General features: G+C 38.5%; 1 protein-coding gene across 2 annotated transcripts in view; it reads left to right on the forward strand.

The window, feature by feature from the left end:
• The window catches only part of CNTN4 (contactin 4), a 952,644-nt gene that overhangs the window by 868,277 nt on the left and 63,012 nt on the right, over positions 1 to 21,355 (forward strand). For both annotated transcript variants that reach the window (XM_025885702.2, XM_073901561.1), the window contains exon 14: positions 14,618 to 14,745. In XM_025885702.2, coding sequence (XP_025741487.1) covers positions 14,618 to 14,745 — 128 coding nt within the window. The remainder of the gene's footprint in view (positions 1 to 14,617; positions 14,746 to 21,355) is intronic.

Raw genomic sequence — 21,355 nt, forward strand, 5'->3', positions numbered from 1 at the left:
TCTGCTCTTTGGCCACTACAAAGAGAATATCCCTAAATCACTTATTTCTAAGGTAACTTCATTTTTAAAAAAGTGAATTTGCTATTAGCATCGTTTTCTAATACATCACTGAAACTTGTAAGTATTCATAATCTCTCTGTTTCTTATTTTTGGACCTAACTCACACACACACACACACACACACACACACACACACACACACACAAGTTCACTCACCCCCAGGCACGACACTTAAAAGAAAGCTTCTAATAAGTTCCTTGTCTGACTTTAAGAGTCTAACCCAATGCAAACATGCCTAACAATTCTGCATCACTTGGCCTGAGATATTGGACACATTGACAAAGCAACAAAGTGTGCCTTGTTGGGGATAATATTAGCCATTATAATTCTTTAAGTGATGAGAGATCTCCAATTTGTTGAATAATTCACTACTGTGAATTATTTGAAAATAATTGCAGCACATTTAGTTTGTTGCTTGAAATTATCAGTATTTTCAGGGTTACTATATTCTTTTCCTCATTCCTTTGAGTTTAACATTTATACAAAAGCTTCTTTTACTAGATTTTCCAAGAAATGTGGTATGCTGATTATTAGGAAAGGATTTGCCAGAAACTATTTTATATATGTACAAGACAAATATGCTCAGATATTATCCTGTTCTTTTTTTTTTACTCTAAGGAGGTCATATTCACAGCCCTATGTTCTCTTCAACCTCCCCCACCAGATCCTTATCAAACTCCCCTTATCACTGGCATATCTAAATTACTATGTTCTGCCCCTCGACCAAGACACCTTTAATTATAAGAGCTTCCTGCTCCTTTCTTAAGCTCTTCACTTTTTCTGTCTTCAACTTCCCCTTGGATTTAGGAAAAGGTCCTTGCAGATTTTGGCTCTTAAATAGGAGAGGACACATATATCAATTCCTTAAATGTTCTGTCATCATGAGAATTATTTATTGAAACCCATTACCTGTGTGACTTTATAGTTCTTTTTAGATGGTTTGTCTGAAAAGAAAAAAGACTCTTCCTTGAAAAGAAATAGCTTTCCTTTTCATCTAGGGGAAAAAGAATAGTACAACAACCAGGTCCCTGTCTACATTTTTCACATGACACTTGGTTGCGTATTTTTGAGAGAAGAGAGGTTTGCTACAAGGACTTGGCTTCATCATGAAAATTCTCTCCTGTATAAAATAGACCTAAAGGTACAAAGCACATACAAATAATCCCCATGGTGGGGGGGAAACACCCAGGTATTAACTTAAGCACATAGAGTCCTTTTCCTGAGCTTTATAGAAAACAATAAATATAGCTTACACACCTTCATAAATCAAACTTCTGGTGACATCTGTGTTTACTCCAGGACAGTGATTTCTTTTTATAGTTTTGTGATATAGGGGGGCTTTCAGACAACTGTAAACTTTTGAAAACAATGTGTATAGTTTGCATTTGGGGGGGATAATGTTATAATTTGTTTCTGATTCTTAAAGGTATCTCTGACTTCCACCCACCCACCAGAAAAGGTTAGAAATCAGGGTCGCTACCCCAAGAGGTATCCACCAGTGTCTCTAAAATTGTCAAGACTAAATGAATTTTCATCCAGTAATCAACATATTTACTGTGTGCCTCTTTATATATAAAAGACTATATGAAATTAAAAGGCAAAAGAAAAAAGTATAAGACTTGGGGCCTGATGTCTGGAAATTCTTTGGATATTTGGGGTGATGGGATATTGGCAGTATATGATAAATGACATGTGAATAGATCTGACAACTTTAAAATGTCATGAATTTGCAGTAACAGGACCTGCCGAACCCAGTTTGATGGCCGGCTTAGTCATAATGTTGTAAAGGAACTTTATCTTGGGAACATGGTTGAAATAGGTATGTGTTTCATGAAGTAGAAGACTTGCATCTCTGTAAATACTCAGGTGATCTTAGGCAGCACACCGTATACAGACATTAAATGGTAGTGAATCACATAGTTCTTTTTTACTGCTTCTGAGTACATCAAGGGAAAGTCAGTTTGGTCCTAATATGTCTGAACACTTTTGAAACCCTGGGTAATATCCCTTTACTAAAGAAAAAGCAGGCTATTGGCTCAATATCCTGGCAGATAACTACACCCAACTAGAATGTATTATGTTAGGTATGTTTTTATCATATGTATTTCTATCGTTGTCATCTATGGCAAGGGATATGGGTTTCTATCTATGGTAGCAATATGATGTTTTCTTTATTTTTTAAAAGATTTTTTTAAAAGATTTTATTTATTTGAGAGAGAGAGCACGAGTGGAGGGAGGAGGGCAGAGGGAAGGGGAGAAGCAGCCTCCCCACTGAGTAGGGAGCCTGATGTGGGGCTCCATCCCAGGACCCAGAGATCATGACCTGAGCCAAAGACAGATGCTTAACCAACTGAGCCACCCAGGCTGATGGTTCCTTTATTGAGTTACTTTAATTGTAAACTTTGAGCCACTTAAAGAAAATATTGTGACTATTAATTATGATAATGATGAAGAAAATAATAAAAATGATCAGTGTGGCCAGTATTTATAATGTGCTTACTATTTGCCACCACAGTTATAAATGCTTCACAGATATTTTCACATGTAACCTTCTCAGAAAAACCTACGAAATAGATGTGTTATTTTAATGACCCTCATTTTAGAGATGGCAAACTGGAGTCCGGAGAGGTTAAGAGACTTTCCCAAGTCACATGTTTAACAAATACTGGGCAAGAATGCAAGCTGTCCCACTACTATATGAGTAGGGCAGAAATTAGGAGCATACCAGGGAGTTTGGGAAAGCTTGTATTAAATGACCACCAAAGTGATCCTGAGTTTCTGTTCTTCTGGCAAAGGCAAATATACTAAGTGCAGTTGCTGTTCAAGGTAGGGAGGGTCTTTGAGAATTTTAGCTGGACCCTGACAATAGTGTGCTTCCACTGATGTGCAGGAGGTAGGCGATTCCACTTTGATTTCCTCACTTAGAAACATTATAAAGTTCTGGGATGAGGGGTTGAAGCAAACAAACCATGATCTTGCAATTCCTAAAAGGTTGAGAGTTGGGTACATAATAAAATTACATGTTTTTCTAGCATGGCTAATATTGCTACTTGTGTTGTTAGAAACCTCCTCTTCTTACTAAATTACATCATCTATATAGTGGGCCTCCCTTTCTAATTAATAATTAATATTATCTTCCAGGCATTTTAGTTACTTTGGGGTAAATGAACCTTTGATGATTACAATTTCAACTCACATTTTTATACATTCTTTACTTTTGCTTCTGGTTTCAGACATTAGTGTGAACACATGTTTCTCAATATTAGAAAAAGCTATTTTGACAAGCTTAATTAGAAAGCAAAAGAATATATATATTATAACCAAAGATCTAATGGCAAATTTAAAGAAAATCTCTTAGATGGGATTATAATGTTTTTTGTTTCTTGTTTTCTTTCTTTCTTACACCCTTCAACACCACAGGATGGCATGGTAGAAAGAGTACAGGCTTTGTAGTGAGATCTGAGTTTGAAACTCCATTCTATACTGACTACATTGACCTTGGATGTTTTAATTGACTTTCCTGATTACATTTTTCTCATCTGAAAAATTGGGATAATAATGTTTCTCAGAATTGCTGTGTAGTTTAACTGTGATAATAAGTGCAAGCATCCAGGAGCACCCAATAGTATATTCTAAATAAATTTTTTTTTTTTAGATTTTATTTATTTGAGAGAGAGAGAATGAGAGATAGAGAGCACGAGAGGGAAGAGGGTCAGAGGGAGAAGCAGACTCCCCGCTGAGCAGGGAGCCCGATGTGGGACTCGATCCCAGGACTCCAGGATCATGACCTGAACCGAAGGCAGTTGCTTAACCAACTGAGCCACCCAGGTGCCCCATCCAATTCTAGGTGCTTGATAAACTTCCTCAGTACCTTGCCATTTCCAACACTTACAGTAGTTACAGTCATCCCTCCCTCTTTCAGTCAGCTTCTGTCCATGTCTGCTTCTTTGTTTCCAGTTATTTCTAAAGACAGCTTCGCTTTGCTATTAAATTATTCTTTTACTAGCTATCCTAGTATCCTAAGAGATTGCTATATAAAACATTTTGAGTACCTTAGAGTTTAATAATAAGATTTTTTTCTCATTATACAAGTAATATCACTTATTATGATGCTTTGATAAAAACACATAGAGGTTTAGAGAGTAAAATATGGTATTGCTTTCCTGTCCTTACCCCATTCATCTTCACAATGCCCTGCAGATTTATACTGAAATTAGCTCAGGTCATGAATTTCTGGAAGAAAGGAATCCTAAACCTTGTATTAATGGAGACACCAAGAGATCCTGCATAAATTAAAGGTAGCAACTTAAGAAACAAATTTTAGACAAACACATGTCCTTTATTTCTTTCTTCCCCGAACATGGTATTTTGGGTGTTGTTTGCTTACAATGTCAATAAATAAAACCTCAAAGTTGTATCTGCCCAAGAAAACTATTTCCCACATCTATCCATGTGCTGTGTCCCAAAGAGTAATTAAAATTAACTCCAGGATTAACTCTGCGATCTAAATACTCATCTGTACCTGGGAAGATAGTCCCTTCCAGGTTATTTTTACAGAGCTTTTAAAACTGTTGTTCAGAGTAAGTTAGACTTGGATCAAACCAGGTTAAGCAAACACAAGTTTATTTTCTCTTTTGAGCAGCGCTGGAGGCAAGGGCAATAGGCTCTGAACTGCTGGTTGTTCTTCAAGCAGACTGAAATACACAGGTTGTTCAGTGGTTTATTAAACTCAAATCTTACGACAGAAAGCAAATTATCTCTAAGGGAACTTTGTCACCAAGGTATCTGTTCAATAGCAATGTCTGTTGCTGCCACAGAGACTACACAGAAAGATCAATGACAGGTTGGCCTGAAATTGCCCTTGAAGTAAGTATCTTCCCACTGACCTTCATTTAAATTCGTAATCTGAAACATCGTCTTTTCTCAAGATGGGCAGAAAAGCCATCTTCTGGGACCCTCAACTGACTCTTTATAAACCGCGCATTGCCACAAAACAATCTTTCTTTCTATAAATCAGGATAAACCCCTCTCTCCAATGAGACTGAGAATTTCCATGTCTCTTTTGAAATTCAGTATGTAAACTCAGGCACATCCCAGTTAAAAGCTGTATTGGTCAGGGTCCTCTTAAGAAACAGAACCAATAGGATATATTAGAAAATATTTATTATAGAAATTGGCTCACACAACTCTGGAGGCCAAGAAGTCCCATGACCTGCACTCTGCAAGCTGAAGATCCAGAAAAGCCAGTGGTATGATTTAGAGTGATTCCCAAGGCCTATGAACCAGGGGTGCAGATGAGTCCAAAGGTCCAAGAACCAGGAGCACTGATATCCAAAGCCGGAGAATATGGGTATCCTAGCTCAATCAGAGAAAGCAAATTGACCTTCCTCCTCCTTTTCATTCTCTTCAAGCCCTCAAAGGACCAGATGATACTTGCCTGCATTGGCGAGGGCAGTCTTCTTTAGTCTACCAACTCCAATGCTAAGCTCTTTCAGCAACACCTTTAAGACTCAGAGAAATAATGTTTTACCAGCTATTTGATCATCCCTTAGCCCAGTGAAGCTGACACATAAAATTAACAATTAAGCGAAAATGCCTTTGAATTTTATTAAAATAGATAGCTTAATTCAAACAAAAACAAGTGGTTTGGGTTTTTGTTTTTGTTTTTTTCCCCTTAAGAGCAAAGTTTTGGTGGTTTTGTTTGTTTGTTTTGTCTTGTTTTGTTTTTTTGTTTTTTTTTTGTTTTGGTTTGTTTTCTTTTTTTGCTATTGTCTACAGCACACCAATGCCAGTTCATCTTCTAGGCTTTTCTTAGTTCTCAATGCGCACAAAGCCAGGAATAGCTCTACCAGGTCTAAATGTCTTCACCTTTGTTGGTCACAGGCTAATTCTCCAGTTGAGAGGTTGAATATACAAATCTGTATCTCTGTCTCTTCATTGCCGCTTCTCTACTCCTTCAAAGTTTTTACTATTTCATGGGTGATGTATTCTAAAACTGTGTTGTATTGCTGCTCCCTGAAGGACAAGTAAAGACACTACGTCTCTCACAAACAGTTCAGCTTAGAAAACCATATGTTGCCATTTTGGTATAGGCCTCCTCTATCTAATTTTGGCCACAATATTAATATCAAAATAAGTATTAATTGGCCACAGTAACAACAACCAAAAAAGGACTGAATAGAAGATCTACTTTAGTCCAACAGATTAGAAAATTGAGTCAATTAAAGAAGAAATTGAAATTGCAGGTAGGCCCTAATTTTTGTTTTCCTGTTGGACTTTTTATACTTTAATACATTATCTGTTACTATACCAAAACATTCCTTCATACTCTACATTGGATTGTTAATATACCACCTAAAGAGCAATAATTTCCAGTCTTTTGAAATGTAGCTATTTTTGGAATGCAGGACCAGGCCCCATGCAGAAGGAAAGGTTATTGATGGGTGAGCATGATCAGTGGTGATAGGCCCATGGAATCAGATACACTCCTCTGCCTTATGCCCCTTCCCCATCCTCTAAGGACCGAAAAGCAAGCTTTGAAGCTGCTAGCTCAACCGAGAACAACAGTCACGGTGGATTTCCTCTCTTGACATCTTATAGGTTAGTGTCCCCCTAAAGTTCATGTCTACCAGGAACCTCGGAATGTGGCCTTATTTGGAAATAAATAAGGCCTTGCAGATGTAATTGAGTTAAGATGAAGTCAAACTAGATTCAAGCGGGTCCTAATCCATTTCCTGGTGTCCTTGTAAAGAGAGGGAAGTTTGGATAAAGACACGTGCACAGAGGGAAGAAGATGTTGAGAGATGCATAGGAAGAACACCATGTGATGATAGAGACAAAAATGCAAGAGATGCATCTATAAACCAAGGAATGCCAAGGACCAATGACTGTTACCTGCAGCTAGGAGAAAGGCAAAGAAGGATTGTCCCTCTGAGACTCTAAAAGGAACCAATTCTTCTGGCACCTCGATTTCAGACTTCTAAGTCTCCAGAACTACTGGATAATATATGTTCTTGCTGTTTCAAGCCCCCCAGTTTGTCGCACCTTGCTATGGCAGCCCTAGAAAACTACTACAATGCCCTATTCCCCCTCCTACTCCGTTGCTTTGGTCTCTCGGTGAGGTATATCTGAGATGGGGAGAATCCAAGAAGGGGAGGAAAATGTGGCCCACCGACTACAGACTACCCAAAAGCCCTGTTCCATTTACTCAGCCCGGGGTAATGGTTTAAAGCAATCGAAAATGATCTCAAAAGCCCACAGGAGTAGGGTAGAGACATTGATGAGCTCTTGAAGCCAAGGTAGGCACTAGAAAGTCTGCTGGCTGCTTTAAGGAGCTAATACTTCTCCCCTGCAGCTCATTGGTGCCCTACAGGGATGTGTTATGGTACTACCCTGTTGTCCCATTTGTCACAACTAGCCAGGAATGGGTTTTTACATGAAATCTCCCAATTATTTGGATTAAAAAGCAACTCAGTGCAGAATGAAGCACACACATCTGTAGCTAGGCAGTCCTTCCTCTGATTTTATAATCAGGGCTGGTGGCCCCTGGGGTCAGGGGTCCTGTGACGTCTCTACCATGCTGCCAGTTTGCTCAAGTTGAGAAGTAGCAGTACTCATATTAACCATGTCTGAAGTTTTCGAATATATTTTAGCCCTCCAGGAGTGTTAAACTCTTTTGTAATGTGTAAGTCTATGCTCCCATGTTCAGGCTTTTAAATGGCAAACATGGGATGCCTGGGTGGCTCAGTAGGTTAATCCTGGGGTCCTGGGATCGAGTCCCACATCGGGCTCCCTGCTCAGCAGGGATTCTGCTGCTCCCTCTGCCTGCCACTCCCCCTGCTTGTGTGCTTTCTCTCTCTCTCTCTCTGAAATAAATAAAATCTTTAAAAATTTTTTTTAAATGGCAGACATGTTTTCTGGAACTCCTCATATGTAAGAGAAAGGAGAAGCCTGTTATGACCCTTTGAGATTTTTTTAATTATGCATGATTTTAAGTGATTTATGATGTCCCTCATCTAACACTTTTAAAGATGATTTAAAAGTTAACAGTTTGAAACTTCCATTGTTTCTTTGTTGAAAAGAAATTATTAATCCATAGTACTCCCCTTTGCAGAAGGGGAGAACTAATCTTCTAAGTTGCACTTTCAAGGGTTTTACTTATAAGGAAAGCATTTCCAGACAGGTGAGGATGCACTACTTCTGTCACCAGTAGTTGGGCTTCATGCAAAACTGCTCACGGAATCATAGGTCACCATTTGGGGATAACCCTTGTCTTTAGGGTGATAGAACCTTCTGGACTTGGAAGCTTTTGTCATCTGTTACTGAAGCCCCCAAAAAGGAAAGATCAGCATTTTTAAAGGTCCAGTGTCCCCAGACTGGTTTTGATTAATAGGACTGACAAGATCAGCTCTTCAATGGCTATAACCCAGAGCCTCATATTAAGAAAGAGAGATTCAATTTATCTCATAATTCCAGATAGGTTCCTGTCCTCTATGGATCTGAAATCTCTAAATGAAGTGGAAGCATGACTGTTCTCTATGCAATGGGCAATTTACTATGTTGTGAATTAGATGCCTTTTTTTTCATGTAGAGAAAATTAAGTCCTATGTCACACCTTTATTTTTACTACTTGCTGCTTTATCATTTTTTACTTTTCTCTGATACTATCAGTGATTTAAAAAGAGCCTACAGGTAGGTCAGGGCTAACGTGTTCTAAGCCAGGAACAGATTTACATTTTCAATTCCTTTTATCTAACTTGATCACTATTCATGAGTATTAGAAGGGCTCAAAGTTCAATATCAAGCTAATAGCTACGGGTCAGTCAGTAGTCTGAAATGGGAAAACTAAAATGAAGTGGAAACTTTGAAGTCTCATCAAGAAACAAATGTGAAAATACAACTATCCTTGGATTGGATTCAGGCACTATTTTCATGGGGAAAAAAATGAATGTAGAAATATTAGTTGAAAACCTTTTTCTAAGTTGGGATAGAATCCAACTGAAAGGAAGCAAGTATCTAAATACTAGTGTTGAGTTATGTTTCAAAAGTTTCTTGAGTTAGTGGAAATTAGCACCCAAGGATAAATGCTAACTTTATACTAATTCCCCACTTACAAAAATCCCATAAATTCAAACCAACAAGTCATTGTAACTTAGCCCTTTGTCTATAGAAATAGATAGCCAAAAGTATATGGCACAGCTGTGTATAAAGGAAGATCAGGTCAGTTTTTTCAGACTCAGAAATCCATGGTCATTCTTCTATAATTGAGCTAATCAGTCTTTGGACAACAAGTTCTGTAGAGGTAGCCATCAAAGAATGATCTGGAGGGGCACCTGGGTGGCTCAGTAGGACTCCCCGCTCGGCGGGAAGCCTGCTTCTCCCTCTCCCACTCTCCCTGCTTGTGTTCCCTCTCTCGCTCTCTCTCTGTCAAAAAAAATAAATAAAGAATCTTAAAAAAAAAAAAAGAATGATCTGGAGAACTCATCTCTCCTCTCCACTTTCGCTACCACTATCTCCTGAACAAGTTCAGTAATTTCCCTAAGATATTGGGCTCTTCCAATTACAAGGGATTAAAACCAAATTTCTAATGTCTTAAATTATTGCCTTATATAACTGGGACATCCAAAGGAAGCTGTGGGCTTAACCATGGACAGAAACGGGGTCTCAAAGAGATTTTAAGTTCTCTCCTCTCTCTCTGTCTCCTGGGCTCTGCTTGTCTTTGGTTGGTTTCTTTAAGGCATGCTTTCTATGGCAGGTAGGATGACTGCTAACAGTACTAGATTTCCATCTCCAAATGTAATAATAAATAGAAAGAGATTGTTTCCTCAAATAGCTCCTGGTTTTGATAGCATACCTATCCCTAAACCAATCACTTCAGACAGGGGAGTAGGATCTCCTGATTGACCAGGCCTTGGTCCTTGCCTTTCTTTAATCTCCGAATAGCATGGTAAACAGATTCCCCACTGGCAAAAGTAATGCCCTTTCTAGTATGCATTTATAGAAATGTATGCATTATGGTATATAACACACTGACATCATTTCTAGGTATGTAATTATCTAAGGTCCTCCTGGTTTACATAGGCTTAGTGTACAAGAGGTGTTTAGTAGATATCTATGAATAAATGAGTCCAACTTTTCATCCCCCTTCTATAACTACTTGATGTTATCCATATGCTTCATTAAGCATAATAATGTGTTATAGAATTTCAGAAGGGCAGAACTACTTGGTAGTAGTCTTAACCTTAACAGAGTCGTTTATTAATATATGAAATAATAGATTTAGGAGGGTACAGAACTTTAGTTAATACAACATTTGGGTAATGCACTTATATCGTGCATTTCATATGCCAGGCACTGGTCTCAGCAGTGCACATCTTTACAACACGTTGTGAGATATAGTTACTTTTATCATTCCATTATCTCAAATAAGGAAATTTACATACAGAGATTTTAGTCACACAGCTCATAAGCGGCACGAGTCTGATTTGTGCCTCGATAGTATAGTTCTAGAGTTTATGGTTTGTTTGTTTTTTTTTTTAAGATTCGTTTATTTATTTTAGAGAGAGAGCACATGAGCAGGGAGAGGGATAGACAGAGAGGGAGAGTCTTAAGCAGACTTCATGCCCAGTGCAGAGCCCAACACGGGGCTTGATTTCACGACCCTGAGATCATGACCTGAGCTGAAACCAAGAGTTGGACACCCAACCAACTGAGCCACGCAGGCACCCCCAGAGTTTATGTTCTTAAGCGGTACATTATATTGCTTGGATAAGAAATTGAATTTCACAAAACTCCATATTATACCCACATTTCGATTATACCTAGGAAAAATAAACAATTAGGGCAATATAATGTAATTTAATGACAGCTCTAAAATCGACCCCTTCTACAGAATATCTCCCCCACTCACCTTTTCCAATGCCTGGAATTTAAGCCTTGGAGGCCTAGCTCTTATCTCTTTGTTAAAAAAAAAAATGGGAAGATTAAAACACTTAACCAATGTCAGGCACTGAAATATTGAAAATTAGTAGTACAGCAGTTTGTAAAATTACCTTGTCATTTCACAAAGCTTAAAGGAAATTGAATAAGGAAGCTTTGAGGGTAAGGGGCAAAGAGAGCCTTAAGAGAGATTGTGTAGAGCTAGCTGGATCCCACAGATGGATAGCAACAATATGTTGGGTGCCTTTTGTGCAATGTATATACTATCATTAAGGATGCAGGGATGGGAATGACAGTGGGAAATGAGAAAAACATTTATACAGTGCTTTACAATTAGGAGAGCCTTTCACGTATCTTACTTCATTGTAGAAGATAATCATCATAGTAACCAGTGAGATTAAAAGAATAAAAACTGATGTAGACCAGTAGCTCTCTGCTGGGGATGATTTTGCCCCCGGCGAACATTTGGCCATATTTGGAGATATTTTTGATTGTCACAACTTGGGAAGAGAGGCAGAGCAAATGGGGTCCAGTGCATAGGGGACAGAGATGCTGGTAAGTACCTTCACAGGACAAAGAATTATATGGTCCAAAAAGTCAGTATGCCCTGCCTTAGGGCATAAGTAATTAGGCTAGGTCATACACTTAGCGAGTATCAGAGCCAAGGCTAATACCAGGTCATCTGATGACAAACCCTTTACTTGTTTCCTTATTCATATCCTGTTGGCATTAAACAATGTGATACAGGCAATGGCTTTAGGTTTTGGAAATTACAATACCACTTTAAATGGTACAAACTATTAATAGGCCTTTGTGCTTTGAAAGAATCAGCTCACCTCTCAATGTTTAATTGCCCCAAACTTATGTTACCTCATGGAAAATGACTCCATATACAAAACACAAATGTCACCTTCCTTACTGAGTTCTCATGTGCCAGCATCTTATAATTTCCAGAGAATTATTTTATAAATAGTAATATGATTAACTCCTCTAAAGTTATTTTTGTGATTATTGATGGAATTAGGATTTCATTACCATGCTATTTTTATCAGTACATCTGCTCTTGGGCTAATGGGGTATCATATGGTCTTTACTGAGTAACTGTTATGTGTGTATTATGGTGTGAATGAACAAAGGGCCTCCTTGTCTGTGTCTTATATACTGATGTGGGAGGACTCAGTTAATTTGCATATTGACTTCAGACTATCAGACATAATAGCTGGAGTGCAAAAGAGCAGACAGATTTAATTACTATATTAAGAGGAATTATGTTCAGAGAATGTTGTCCAATTTTTCCCATATGCACAAATAACTAAATAAGAGCACACAGTTTTAAAGATGAAAGAATCACAACAAAACTACTATCCAATAAATACCAGGAAATGTGCTAGAAATCTTACTGGCCCTATCTTACCTAATTCTTACCAACAACTTACCTGATTGGTATTGTCAGCTCCGTTTTGTAGATGAGGAAACTATAACTTAGCAAGTTAAGCAGACTGCCTCTGATCACATGGCTGGAGCTGACAGAACTGGAATTTGAACACCCATCCTTCTGATTCCAATATTCTTTGTAGAGTTCTTAGAACTTCATACCTTCTCATCAGCCTGAGTCAAAGAACCTGGAATGAGTCATCAGGAAATCTGTAGCTTCTCCGTCCCAAAGAGCCTTCATGAAAAGTATACACAGCCTTTGCAAACTGGTATATTTAAATCTTCACCTGTGGTCTTAAAATGATTAGCCAAAAATTCTATTAAGTGAAGCTGTGACCAGCCTAGACCCCTTGTTTCTAATATTTGTCAAAGACTCTGTTAAGGCCATCACTAATGCTCAGTGGTTTAACCACTCTGAATTCCTGAAACATATTATTGATTTTTCTCTTAGAATATTTATTTATTTACTTATTCACTCAGTCACTTAGCAGATACGTACAAGCCATCTACTGCGTGTCATCCTAGGTACTAGTTCCTGGAGACTAAGTCCTAAGATGCACACGGTTCTATGCCCTCAGAAAAACTCACATGCCAGGTGGTAAGTAAGACAGCTAACAAGTAAGCAAAACTTCTAGGTTGTGTTTGATAGGAAAAAAATAGAGTGGCTGCAAAAAAAGAGAATAACAAAACAAAACATCCACTTCAGAAATATGAGTCATAAGAAAAGCGCCACCTCTAAGTGAGGTCCTGAGAGGGTGAGTAGATGGTAGCTATGTCCTGATGGCAGGGCAGGCGGACCAGTAGATGGACAGGCCCTAAGGTGGGACAGGGTCCCAAACACTGTAGGGACTTGCAGAAGGCCAGTGTAACAATAGTTCATCGAAAGGTCAAAAGATGAGCATGAAGTCAAGTAGGCAAGAGACAGGCGAAGGCCAGATCCATCAGGCCTTGTAGGTTCTAGAACAGAATTTATTGAGGGCGGTGGGGTGCAAAGAAGGATCTTAAAGCCTGAGCAGTGATGTAATCTGATCTATATTTTAAAAGATCATCTCACCACTGACCAAAGAATGTATGTGAGACACAAGAGTAAAAATAGGCAGATCATTTAAGAGGCCGGTGATAGGCCAGGTGAGAAGGGGAGAGCAGCAGAGAGAAAAAGAAGTGGGTAAATTTGAAGGATAGAATAGAGGTTCAGCAGACAGTAATCTTAAATGAGCCATCTGTGTCCATGTTTTTATCTCTCTGGCTGGTGTCCAAGCCAGGCTGCTTGTCCTACTCATTTTTGCACCTTCCTCTTCTGCTATAGTCATGTTGAAATTGGCGTTCTCTAGAATCCTCCCTGTTCCAGTTTTGTGTCTGTCAGTACAGGTGTCTCCTTCCCAGGGAATAGATATTTGTCCCTCATTGTGGGCCCTGAGATATGCCAGCCACATTTGCTGTTCTGCCAAAGTCATACCATGTTGTATGATATTTTTTGTAATTCGCTTCTTGCATCTCATTAAAAATGTATTGTCTGACATATGTCAGAAATAAACCTACTTAATAACTCATTTCATTTAAGCCACCCATTGAGAAGAAAACATTTCTTTTAAGATTTTTATTTATTTATTTGACAGAGAGAGAGAGAGAGGGAGAAAGAGAGAAACTGCAGGCAGAGGGAGAAGCAGGCTCCCCACTAATCAGGGAGCTGGATGTGGGACTCGATCCCAGGAGCCTGGGATCATGACCTGAGCCAAAGGCAGATGCTTAACTGACTGAGCCACCCAGGCGCCCCAAAGAAAACATTTTCAATGAAAATGTGTTAAGTGGCCAATCAAGAGATTTTTTTTTTCCTTATACCTCAGTAGTTTTAAAGACTAATGGTGACCAACAATGAGCCTTCCCTATCAATAATGTGGTTAGAGCCACCCAAGACAGAGAATGATTACAACCCGTCTAGTGTTTCCAATATTTATGCCAACAGAATGTTGAGACCATTTTGGCGAGAAAAGTGTTAAAAGTCCTAAATAAGTCACATGTCCTAATTATATTTATGTGTATATAGACAAATACCCTGAATAAAGATGAGACTGTCAAGTGATACAGCCATGATTTGTAGTTTGAAAGATGACAGAATGACAGACATCATTTTCAATTAGTCATATGATATAAACTTACCATTTTGGTTTATTTGTTTTAATTTCAGAATTACCATTTCTGAAGATGGAAGCCTCAAAATTGTCAATGTGACAAAGTCAGATGCTGGAAGTTATACCTGTATAGCCACTAACCATTTTGGAACTGCTAGCAGTACTGGAAACTTGATAGTAAAAGGTAATGACTAACCCAGAGCACACATACATTGATACACATGTCCTCGTTTCTAATAAAGCAATCTATAGAAGTGGCATCATTCATATTAATAAGGACAGATATCACTGTGTTGCTAAATTAATACATCATGCCAAACATGATATGATTAACGATTCTTAGAGAACTGTTGGTAATGAATATGATTGAAAGGCTATCTTATTTCAGAATCATCTAATACAATTTTGAGAATTAAAGCCATTGTATCTATTATACTACTGTAACTAATGTTATCTTCAGTCCTTTAATTAAATTTCTTTCAAGTCTCTGTAGATTTGAAATTCATGTCTAGGAACACTGTGCTAACAAATTAAAAACCCATGACTCGAATACTATTTTTAGCAAACATTGTTTGAACAATGACATTGGCTATTTTTAAAAGAGCTGCCCTGGTTATTCAGAGATATGGATATGGATTATTATACCAATAAAGGGATTTGATCACCTCTATGCCTTGTTTTAGTCACCCTGCCAATCCTCTCAGTTTTAAGGAAATAAAATTTTCCACATACTTTAGTCTGGGTGCTTTATAGTATATGACAGAAATTCCTTTATTGCTCTTAGCACAGCACATGATGTGAGTCTGTTCTAACACCAGGTTGATGGGATGGGCTGAAAGCACTAAATTGCAAAGGATAAGATTTTAATTTACATTTTATTTGCGTTTCTATTACTTTCTGTCTTGTGGAGCCATAGAATTTTTGAGTTGAAGGGATCTTGGCAATGGATGATCTGACTGAGGAAGGTAAGACTCAGGTTGGTGACTTTCTCAAGGTCACCAGTAGTGGAAGACGGATGTTAACCCAGGAATCCTGATTGTGCATTCTGCTTGGTTCTGTTTACTGCACCAGGAAATCTTGTTAATTCAGCTTTTTTTTTCTATAATAGATTTTTATAAAATAGATATTTTTCTATAACCGATATAGATGGGTCACACTATATTATTTCCTTCTTGCCCATTTATTTGTAGCTCCCTCTGTGAAGTAAGATAGCCTAAGAAAAATAAAAATATCTATCTATTTTATCTATCCCAATTTCGTTTTAAAGAAGAAAGCCAAAGATTATCTAATTGCATATTTTGGGGTCATTGGAAGGTGAAAAATACTGCCATTTGGGTAAGACTTTTTATTATAAACGTCTATGCATATAAAAAAAACTGGAAGGCCAAGAGTTAGAAGTAAATCTGTATTTAGATTAACTCCACTTTTTCAGTCTGTTAATGAATCACTCAGAGCAGTAGCATAGGCATAGGGCTATGTGTTCACTCTATTTCACAGGGCAGAGGGAAAGAGAGGATAGATAATATTTGTAAATCAAAATTCCAGGGCGCCTGGGTGGCTCAGTTGGTTAAGCGACTGCCTTCGGCTCAGGTCATGATCCCAGAGTCCCGGGATCAAGTCCCGCATCGGACTCCCTGCTCAGCAGGGAGTCTGCTTCTCCCTCTGACCTTCCCCCTTCTCATGTACTCTCTCTCTCTCATTCTCTCTCTCAAATAAATAAACAAAATCTTTAAAAAAAAAAATTCCAGCTAGAGGTCTTCGCTAATGTATGGCTTTCTCAGAGGCAAAAGGAAACAGTGATCAGCTAGGACCAGGAGGAATCCTAAGGTTTCAGAGCTGGTTAATGGCAGAGCTGGTACCTAATTATAGATTATTTGCTAGTTATGGAGGTATAAGAGAATACTAGGCAGCAGTCTTAAGTAGTGATTAAGAGACTGAGCTTGAGGCAGAAAGATCTGGCTTTGAATCTCATTTCTATCACTTACTAGCTCTGACCTTGGACTACACAATTAACCTGTGTGGGGATAATAGTATGCCAACTGCTTAGGGTTGTTTTGATGACTGCGATAATCCACCTTAAGTGCTTAACATGGTGCCCGGCACTTAGGACATATTAGTAGTTGTTTTGTTGTTGTTGCTTGTATTTTAATAAAATGGCTAAACATACATTCTAAATCTTATTGAAATGAACATTTATGAAGTTGCTATCGTCAACCTATTAGAGTACTTAGGAAAAAGAAGTGAGCCTGCCACAAAAAAAAAAAAAAAATGCCCAAGAGTGTGAAAGATTATAAACACCTAAGCCTAAAAACCATTTTTTGCTCTTCTATATTGCTGACAGTGAGGTATTTTTGCATGTAGTTACAAGCTATATCCTGTGTTTGGTCCGCATCCTTCTCATAAGTCTTGATTTCTTAGCTCTTAAGATAGTGGGCAGAGGGGCACCTGGATGGCTGAGTCGGTTAAGCAGCTGACTGTTGATATCAGCTCAGGTCATGATCTCAGGGATGAGGGATCAAGCCCCACATAGGGCTCTGCGCTGAGCTTAGTGCTCTGTGCTGAGCTGAGCATGGAGCCTGCTTGGGATTCTCTTTCTCCTCTCCCTCGGCCCCTCCCCCCATTCTTGTGGGCACTCTAAATAAATAAATAAATAAATAAATAAATAAATAAATAAATTCTTTGGAAAGATAATGGACAGAAAGGAATGTCCTCTAATTCCCATCAGAGTTCATATCCCAGCAATATGAGCAGTCCCGGGACCAACTATCCAGATGATTCTCCGCTGCTTGTCTTGTACTGAATGATGGCATAAAACTTGCTGTACACCAGTAATGAAATATGCCATGGTCACCCCATGTTTTAGGTGGATATAAAAGTCGCTGAGGTAGGAACTTCTACCTATTTTAAGAGATTAAATACTTTATTTCTAGATTTCTAGTAAAATGTAAATGTTGATTATCCAAGTATAGTGTAAGAGGTAGTTTTACTATCTTTTTTTTAATTTTAGTAATTTATTTGCTTTTTACAATGTGTATTAGAACAAGTCTAGTTTTCCATTCATGGCAATGATTTTAAAAATCTCCCTTTAAAATATATTTAAGTATGGGGCGCCTGGGTGTCTCAGTTGTTAAGCGTATGCCTTCAGCTCAGGTCATGATGCCGGGGTCCTGGGATCGAGTCCCACGTCGGGCTCCCTGCTCAGCGGGAAGCCTGCTTCTCCCTCTCCCACTGCCCCTGCTTGTGTTCCCTCTCTCACTGTGTCTCTCTCTGTCAAATAAACAAACAAAACCTTTAAAAAAATAAAATAAAATAAAATATATTTAAGTAAAGAAGTGAGTCAATATAAAGAAAAATATTAAGTATGTATTATTATGAGAGGATATGCAAAATCATAAAGATGGGGTATGAAGATTGGGAAACATAATGTAATGGCATTTTTCAGGAGAGTTTTAGTGGACTTATGGACAGGACTTAGAGGGACATATGAAAGGGGCACCTGGGTGGCTCAGTCGTTAAGCATCTGCCTTCGGCTCAGGTCATGATCCCAGGGTCCTGGGATCGAGCCCAGCATCGGGCTCCCTGCTCAGCAGGAAGCCTGCTTCTCCCTCTCCCCCTGCTTGTGGTTCCTGCTCTCACTATCTCTCTCTGTCAAATAAATAAATAGAATCTTTAAAAAAAAAAAGGGGGACATATGACAAGATCAATATATGGCCACCTGTTTTTGCTGAGACACATGGAATACTTTAAAACTGAAATTTCCTAATAGGTGGGGAAAGAAAAAGACCAGGGTAGGAAGAGAAAGAGGAAGGCATAGACCTGTAGGAATAAGCCCTGAGGTCACAGTACCATGGTCCCTGCCAGGGGGAGTTTCATTTATGTAGAAGTAGAGCTCTTGCTGGGCTTGGCTGATGGTACTCTACTGCAGTTGGTTTTTCTGCAGAGGTTTTCTGATTCTTATATTATTCTTATAGATGAGATGGGGGTAGGGCGAAGAAATAGGAGTTTTATCTGGTCCATATGTTCACAGAAGTTAGCAATCCTGTTACTTTAGGGAAGGTCAGAAGGTATTTGAGAGAACATTGATCTCCCGTTGCTTGGTTCTGACTCCCATTAACATTAATGGCAAGAACACGTGTGTGCATAGGGGCATCCAGACCACCAGGTCTCTGTGAAGGACATTAACATAAACTGAGAAATGCAATTTAGAAATCTGCCCCATAAAGCACGATAAAGGCAGAGAAAACCATTCTGAACTCCACGTGAACTGTGCCAACTACTGAATCGCACATCATAATGCTTCAGCCCTGTACCTTTAATGTAAATGTAACAGTTTAGCCTGAAATATGACTGAACACTGTATTTTAATTCAATTTTGAGATCTACAAAGGGACTAATTTATCAGAGGAGGTGTTCTCTAACCTTAAAATGTGCTTGTATTCATTTTGATCTCCTCATACGTAGGATTAAAACACCGTGAAGGTCAGACATCAGAACACGTCTTCTCTAACCTTTTTATAATAATTCTATCATTAACAACACTTCTAAAATCCAATTCTCTTCCTCCTCGCCCCCATCACCATGTTTTGAAGGGAGGCCGAAGACAGTGTCAAACACAGGGTCAGTAAGTATGGGGGAGGAGAAGGAAGGGATAAATCCACTATAGCAGGTACAGGAGGTTTAAAATAAATCTCTGGCAGGCAACCATAAAATGGATAAATATTCAGATTATGCATGAGCAGGCTTCCAAACTGCAGAATTCTGACAGGTGCCTAGGGGACTCTTGATTATCATCCCATCATCTGAATTTCTAAATTTCACTGATTTTATTTTTTAAACTAGTTATAGTATATTTGGGATTTGGTTTACTGTTTAATTTAAGCAAGTACAGTTCTCATGTCAGACCCCTGAATCCTACCAGAAAGCATAATATTTGACCTTTCAATAAAGATGAGCTTTAGCAATTGTCAACATCATTAAGAACTATATGGAGGGCAGGCTGTATTTACATGCAATATTGTACTTACTAATTCATTTTTATTTCTATGGCAGAGTAAAAGGCATGCCATTTAGCATGACATAGTGTCTTTGCTGTACAGGTTTCATATGTCAGGTATTTTTAAGTAGCACTCCTAAAGAAGAGCAACTTAGAGTATTTGTCTTAAGTGTAGTTCAGCAAGAGAACTGTGATAGTAGCAACCCTAGCTTCTATTGATCCCCTCCAGGGCTGAAAATGAAATGCAGGGCTTGAAGCTATGGATGTTATTGTCATCGTTATCTTGTTGAACCACAACCAAAATAACCTTGGGTGAGTCTGTGGCTGGTGGTTCCAGACTATACTTTGAGAAACCCTGTCCTACAGCAGAGAACTTTGAACATGCCACATAGCAAGTTGAAGTTCAATAGAATGCTTAACAGAAATACGGATTTCCAGTGCCCTAGCTTAATAAATCTAAATCTTTAGGATGAGGCCTGAAAAATAAAGTTTTTTAAGACTTATTTATTCCAGAAAGAGAGAGAAGGAGAGAGTGTGTATATACAAATGGGGGGAGGGGCAGAGGGAGAGAATCTCAAGCAGACTCCACGCCCAGTGTGGAGCCCCAGGAGTCCCACACAGGGCCTGATCTCACGACCCTGAGATCGTGACCTGAGCTGAAATCAAGAGTCGGATGCTTAACCGACTGTGCCACGCAGGTGCCCCAAAAAATAAATTTTTTTTAATAAATACCCTACTTGATCCTGATATACAGTATATTTTCAGGAGTGGGCCAACTACGGCCCATAGGCCAAAGCCAGCTAGCACCCTACTTTTTTATAGCCCAGGAGGTAAGAATGGTTTCCACATGTTTAACTGGATGAAAAACAAAAAGAATAATAATAGTTTCAGACATGTGAAAATGTTATGATATTTATATTTCAGAGTCCATAAACAAGGTCTCAGTGGAACACAGTCATATCATTTGTTTACCTACTGACTGTGGTTATTTTTACCCAATAGCAGAATCAAATAATCATGACAAAGACCATCCAATATGCAGCAACCTACATAATATCCTCAATGTTGCTTCTTAACCAGCAAAACCTAAAATATTTGTTATTTAGCCCTTTCCAGAGAAACAAAAACAAGAACAAAAACTTTCTGATCCTTTTATGACTTTTTTCCCTTCCCAGACAGATCTTCAAAATTTGGTCCAAGGTGTAGCTTAGCCAGGTTATACAGAACAGGGAATTTTGACATCTCCTTGAGTCTGATTACAAGTTGAAACTGGTGGGTATATTTCTTTCACAAGACCTTAGCCTCACCCCAGTATCAAAAGGGTTGTCCTAGTACTTGGGTATAAGTCAAAAATCCAGAGAGGCAATTGGATCATTGACTGGGAGAGAGGAGAAAATATACTTGGCAGACACTAGAACAGTGTATTCAGTCTGCCTCTGTAGGAATGAGGAAGCCTCACACTGCTGGAACCAGACTATTAGGCCAGGGAGAATCCTAAAGCACAAAATGTATCAACTGGAGTTTATCAAGATACTTATCTCTTCCTGAACTTTTCACTGTCACCAGCCTAGCTCAGTTGAACTGTTTCACATTTAGTTTACACGTCTCTCTGACTGCAGGTTGTTCTTTCACTAATGTATTTTTTTTTTATTTTAAGTTGCCCTAGATGCACATTTTACCCTGTTTTCATTTGGATTTTAAAAGATTTCATAATAAATCAGTAAATAAAATCATTTTTTAAATTAAAAAATAAAAAGACATTGGTTTTTGGATTAAATATTTTCCATTCAGTACACAGAAT

Source organism: Callorhinus ursinus, unplaced genomic scaffold, assembly GCF_003265705.2.
Source record: "Callorhinus ursinus isolate GAN/ISIS: 27379988/994484 unplaced genomic scaffold, GSC_fseal_2.0 scaffold15, whole genome shotgun sequence".
NCBI classification, from domain to species: domain Eukaryota; kingdom Metazoa; phylum Chordata; class Mammalia; order Carnivora; family Otariidae; genus Callorhinus; species Callorhinus ursinus.